This window comes from Sabethes cyaneus, chromosome 2 (genome assembly GCF_943734655.1).
Source record: "Sabethes cyaneus chromosome 2, idSabCyanKW18_F2, whole genome shotgun sequence".
NCBI classification, from domain to species: Eukaryota; Metazoa; Arthropoda; class Insecta; order Diptera; family Culicidae; genus Sabethes; species Sabethes cyaneus.
This window is the reverse complement of record NC_071354.1, coordinates 53707455-53713914: the sequence shown is the minus strand read 5'-3', so window position 1 is coordinate 53713914 and position 6460 is coordinate 53707455. Positions and strand designations below refer to the sequence as shown.

General features: G+C 38.8%; 1 protein-coding gene across 1 annotated transcript; it reads right to left on the bottom strand.

The window, feature by feature from the left end:
* Positions 1 to 493: 493 nt before the first annotated feature.
* Positions 494 to 1045, bottom strand: LOC128735434 (uncharacterized). Its single transcript, XM_053829920.1, has 2 exons — positions 835 to 1045; positions 494 to 774 (listed from the first exon to the last, which is right to left on the bottom strand). Exons 1-2 carry the CDS (start codon positions 1043 to 1045, stop codon positions 494 to 496), a joined length of 492 nt encoding a protein of 163 aa, XP_053685895.1.
* Positions 1046 to 6460: the final 5415 nt, after the last annotated feature.

Here is a 6460-nt window from a genome sequence, read left to right as displayed (position 1 = left end):
TTGCTTCCGAATATAATCTGCTGGTCCTTATGTTTTATGTATCACTTCTGGAAAACGTGAAAGAGTCAGTGCAAGTGTGATTGCTCATGAAAGGGGAGAATGCTTGTAGCCAGGATTCTCTGTTGGTACAATCGTTCCCGGCACAGTGCAGTCGGGTCGTTTGATAGTTGCAGCAATTACCTTCGTGTCGGAACACTGAAAGGAAAGACTGTTCTTGTTTGTAGTTTTCCCACTGCACTCGGCACTACGACAACACGCTATGCAGCACGGAGAAGCAATTGCGGCGAACGAATAACAACCACAGTTCACACACGCCGTTCGTCAGCATATCATTGTGCTCATGCAACCGCCAGCCACTGTGAAGCTTCGTACAGGTTTTGCAGCACCACGTTCAGAATCGCAGATTCCCATCAAACATCCCACTTGCAGGGAAGGAAGAAGTTTGCAACAGAAGCTCATTTCTTAAAATTTATATTCCATCCATCTACATTCTCTAGTCATAGGGATAGCACTGAATGTTGTTCGATCCGGTACCGCAAGGACTGTCGCACGCGGCTGCACCAGCTCGATGGCCCACACTGACACCACTGAAGATTCCCACCACGCCACCGATGAAAGCACCGACGATCGTTCCGGGTCCGGTGAACGCACTTCCAATGCCAGCTCCGACGAAAGCGCCCATCAGTGCACCACCACCGATGACGCCACCCACCGATACCATCACACATCGAGTGGGTTTGTCCTGTCCCGTCAACCACTCCCACAAGGAAACACCTGAAACGAACGAATTATAGCCTTGAACGAGCTTCTTCTAGATTTCACTTCGAAACTTACTCGACTCGTCATCCGATGCTTCCCGCTTGGTTCTAACGTCGACCCCTTTGGATGTGTGCAGTCCATTATCACCTTCTCCGGATGACGGCGATCTGTGTTTTGACGCCATTTCGGAACCATTTCTGCTAATCCGGTGGCTTCTTGATTGGGGGCACAGCAGTCCTATCGTCGCCAGCAACGAAACGATAATGAGCTTCCGAAAGACGAGCATATTCCGTACGGGTGCTCCAGCACTGGATCGATCCGATCGTCAACTGAGATAAATTGAATGCAATTGCTGCCAACGTGAATACATCGTCGCCGTCGCCGTTGTTGACCCGAGGGGACTCCACCGTGTTTGCACTGACAGTAAAACCTATGACGAGCGTAGTTTACTGCACAGCTGCCCTCTCATAACCGATGGCACTCGACAAATGCTTCAATCTGCTCGCACAGTAAGTGGATTAGCCGTATTACATCACTGGCCCAGGCACTGACCGGGTTCGATAGTGGCGGATCTGATGCTTACAGCGTCCGCTGAGCTATGGGAGGCCGCTGCCGCATTACACCGGCCGGATCGGACCATGGAGCACCGAGCGGGCGGCTGTGATGTTGATACTCACCGTAATAGGAGATGGCATTTGGTTGTCGAGTAATTTTTTCCGGCAATGTCTCCAGTGCGAATATTTCATAATTAGATTGTTTACTGTAACTGTTAAGGTTGCTTTAGACAGCGGCTCTGACTGACGTTTTGATGTGTAACAAAAGATAGTGCTTTATGGGGTAGGGGAGGCAATTATAATTCAGCCCGGATTAGGAGAAGATATCAACTAAGCTTTGCCGAACAAATACTATGGATTTACTCTAACAAGCTAACTTATTATTACTATAACTAATTTATGAACAGAAAAAAAATAGTTGTAAAAACTGAACAACATCGACAATCATCGTAAAAAAATGCATAAGATATATAATAAAGTTCCTCGTGACTTCTGTAAAAAAGTTTTCTTAGATCTTTTTTGTGATTGTGTCAAATTTAAATAGTGTAAACTACTACCTAAGTGAGTTGTTGTTTTTTTTCAGATACAGCTTCCAAAAGTGCCTGCTCTAATGATTTAAGTTGCAGTTTTTCTTCTTCAAATCTTCAGATTTTCATTCGGCTCTTATGATTATATTGCAAAAATTGCATACAAAATTTTGACAATTATTCCACTGTATATATCAATACGCACTGGCGTGTCCAGGCTGGGAAACACTGGGGCACAATATTCCGCCTTTTCTTTAAAACTTAATATTAAACAAAACATTTTCTGTGATCCAAAAATCAGTAGTTTTTAATTTATTCTACACACTTAAAAATCCCGCCAAAATTAGCCGGGATTTGAACAGCCGAGCGCTTGGAGAAAATTTCGGTCCATATCGACGTTTACGGATCTTTACTAAAGGTTTGGTAAATTTTTGCCGAATCGGTACTTCTTTGTGACTACTATTTTTGCGAAAAATATGCTAATTCCATAGAAATAGCTCCAGTTTCGAGTCTAATTTCAAGTTCAGTTGAAAACTAAATTTCAAGTTTAGTTTCAAGCCTAATTTAAGCTTAATTTGAAGTCTAGTTCAAATATTAAGTCCAGTTTCAAGTCTAATTCCAACTACAATTTCCAGCGCAATTTGAATCCAATTTCAATTTCTGCTCTAAGGGAACATAAACGACTAAATTTTTTTAAAAATCCATAAATTTTTTATTTCAGATTTTGATTCTACAGTCTTTTCCACTTATTTTGATACTAATTTTGTAATGATCCGATCACGGGAAGTGGCCGAAAAACGATCGAACACATAAGCATTCCAGTACGGTGTGGAACAACCTCGCCGGAATAAAACGCCGCTCCTGTAAAACCACGATTTTCAAGCTTTATTTATCTTTTTCTCAGAAACTACATAACGTATTGCAACAAACTTTTTTTGTTTTGTTGGTAGAAGCTTGGCAAAGACTTTTATAACTTTTGAGCTTTGTAAACGAAACACAGCCAGAGAAACAGCAAAAAAAAAACAAATTTTAATTTTTTCAGCCATCTTTTTTTCTTCTTTTTCTTTTTTCTCAAGCTGTGTGTAAAAAAGTTATAGCTCAAAAGTTATAAAAGTCTTTACCAAGCTTCTACCAACAAAACAAAAAAAAAGTTTGTTGCAATACGTTATGTAGTTTCTGAGAAAAAGGTACATAAAGTTTGAAAAACGTGGTTTTACAGGAGCGGCGTTTTATTCCGGCGAGGTTGTTCCACACCGTACAGGAATGCTAATGTGTTCGATCGTTTTTCGGCCACTTTCCGTGATCGGATCATTACAAAATTAGTATCAAAATAAGCGGAAAAGACTGCAGTGCAGAATCAAAATCTGAAATAAATAATTTATGTTTTTTTCAAAAAATTTAGTCGTTTATGTTCCCTTAAGTCTAGCTTCAACTTTGACTTTGAATCCAACTTTAAGTACAATTTGAAGTCCGATTTCATGTCCAATTTTGAATCCTTTCAAACAAAGATTTAAGTCCGATTTCAAATCCAATTTCAAGCTCAATTCAAAACCAATTTACGTTCAATTCCAATTTTGATGTAGGGCTACGTCTTTGATTTCTATTCTATCTATATGGGGGTGCACCTTAGAAAAACGAAAAGGGAACATGTAACGAAAAGTGGTTATAGTTTGCACGCTTATAACTCAGTCATCCGTCAATAGATTCTAGAGATATTGGTATCAATCGATTGGAAATTTTTCAAAAAATTCAATACAACACAGTAGATCACATGTTTCCCTAACAGACGTTTAATAATTGAGAAAATATTAGACGACTATTCATCATTTCATTATTTTCATTTTTTCGCCTTCCCACGTCAATGCTTCCCTAGCACAGATGACAGAAATATGTAGGGGATGTGCTACGGGTTAAGCTCTCTTATGATTGTATTGTTGACCTTCAGTTGTTCTGCTTCCCCGGTTAAGGCAACGAAGACATCCAAATTCACAAAGCGAGACGCCAACAAACCGAAGAATCCATCGACTCATCCGCCAGCGAACGATATGGTTTTGGCTGCTATGCCTTTTGCTGCGCATCGTCATTCGGTCAGCGGCTTTGGTAGGTGACACATCGGCAGGCAGCTTTCGAGTCACATCCGTGGCTTCATTCTAATGGTTCCAAACCGTCGGTTTTAGGACGAACAAATTCATTTATAAAGAGATACAAATTTTCTTTACGAATCGTAATGAAATTTCAAATGTAGCTGTTTTGTTAAATCATGAAGAACTTTCTTCTGGTTAGATCTCTGAAACGTTAAATTTATGGCGGTGAACCCGTATCCGTGACCACCTCTCCGATAACTTCAATATAATAAACTTTGAAAGAAAGCTAATTTCGACTTCTGTCTACCGTACTAAAACGTATTGGACAAATTTATCTAAACGATCATAAGCATAAAAGTCTATCCTGATGACAGATCCTACCAGTAGCGTTTATCCGGTAAACAAATATTCCCAATAGTGTGAATCCTCACACCAATAACCCATCTAAAGGACGAGTATTGACAATGGATATCACGAGTCAGAAATTTGAAAACTCAAGACCTTTTCAGGTCCACAATTTAAGTTATCTGAAGAGTTGAAATTATGAATTTTTTCTCACGTGTAAGAACACAATCCTTTAATGTGTAACTTGGACATCTATACCGTGACCGCTACTAATTCTGCGCAGCTCCTAACTCTACGATTTTTCTTTATATAAGTATTTTTTAACATTGTGCATAACTATGATCATTGCGTTATTTTTTCATAAATGTCTGTTGAATATTACGCCATTATTCACAAACGGGCCATAATATTAGAGAGCGAAATAATTTAACGTGAAACTGAAGGTATTTTTTATGGCAGAATACATGAATACGTGTTTAGCACCAACGCTAAGATTGTCCTTCTAGAGAATTACCAAATTTATGATCGAAATTCTTTGCAATGATCAAATTACCCATCATAATAAGAAAGAATAATTAGTTTTAGTAATGTTTTAGACAAAAAGAGTGATTGCATGCATTGCTTTCCTTAGAAAAATGCGATGCAATACTGTGCAGATTTAGGCGCAGACATTTTATTCATGTTCCAAATTCTGCGCAGTAATGTATCCTACGAAGAAATCGCGAAAGAATACGCAACCTCACCCAAATGGCAGAGGTATAGAAGGATGAAAATTCAAGTAGAATCTTTAACTCGCATTAATTGGCATCCTGTGCTGTGTCTCGGGGTTCGAACCTACGAGCGCCAATTCATGAAACCATGCCTTCAATTTTTTCAATGTCCAACCTCATAGGGCTGTCAGAGAGTGGGAAAGTGGTTTCTATATGAAAACACAATTTTTAGTATTAGTCTACAGTGTAATGTTCAGTATGCAGAAAACCTGAATCAATTCGGCCTTCACGTTATCGAGAATAAAATATCTAAAATGAGGCAATCAAAATGATAACAATATTCCTTTGCCACCCGGACAGCACAAGAAGGCCGGATCATGGATTTAATTATGGTAAATGGCTAATGCCGGATTTTTTGGTGTGCTTTCAGCGTATAAAGACATAAACAGCATGGCAGGAGTATTTAATTTAACTTTTTGGGTGCGCAGAATTAGGAGCAAACATGTGCAGAATTAGGAACATGGGCAAGAAAGTGTGCAGAATTAGGCACCGTGGATAAGTTTACAAAACGAAAAATATACTCAATTTTTGATCGACTTATAATTCCCATATTTTTTACCCGTTGCTGCTATCCACATTGTTAATTTAAATTTACAATACTTAGAATAGCGGAAGAATCATAAAAATGTCTTAACTGCGCAGAATATGGTACGTTCACGGTACATGAAATTCACACAAAAATCACCGCTTTTATCATTGGGAGACGAATTGCTCTACATTCGTAGTCCTACGTCAAGCCTGCGCCCACTAGGCCACTAAGCATGGACCCTTGTACGTTTAAGGCTAAGTGATGATGGAAAACTCCAAAAAACTCCAAAAACTAGTTGGAAAAATTTGTTCAGTCACATGGAAATATTTTTAAATGTTTGTCGATTTTTAATCTTTTAGTTATAAAATTTCCATGTTAACTTTTTCTGTTGTTCCTGAGTTATGGTCGAAAAACGGTTTTTTCTGAATATTTACCTAATTCAAAAATTGATACCTCATGATCCCAACAGCGTAAAGCAAACAGTTTCTTATGAAAATGCAACTAAATTTTGTTAGCAAATTTACAGATGGAAAACCATTGGATCAGTCACCTGCAGTTGCTGGAGAAAACATGTCAAAAACTGAACAAACCGAGATTGAAAAAGAGGAACAACGCCAGAAAGAAAAATAAGAGCCTGGCATAAGCCAAAAAATTGTAACAGAATGGGAGGGAAACAACATAGTAAAATAGAAAACAGTAAAACAGAAGAAAACGGGAGGTAAAACGAGGCAAAAATGGAGACTGGGTAGAAAACGATGGAGAACGGAAGGAAAAAAGAAGAAAATTAAGAGAAAAGAAATAAAAACGGCACAGAAAATGAAGAAAAAAAGAGAGACTGAACAGAAAGAAGCAAAAACGGCACAAAAAAGAAGAAAAATCGGACAAAAGTGGA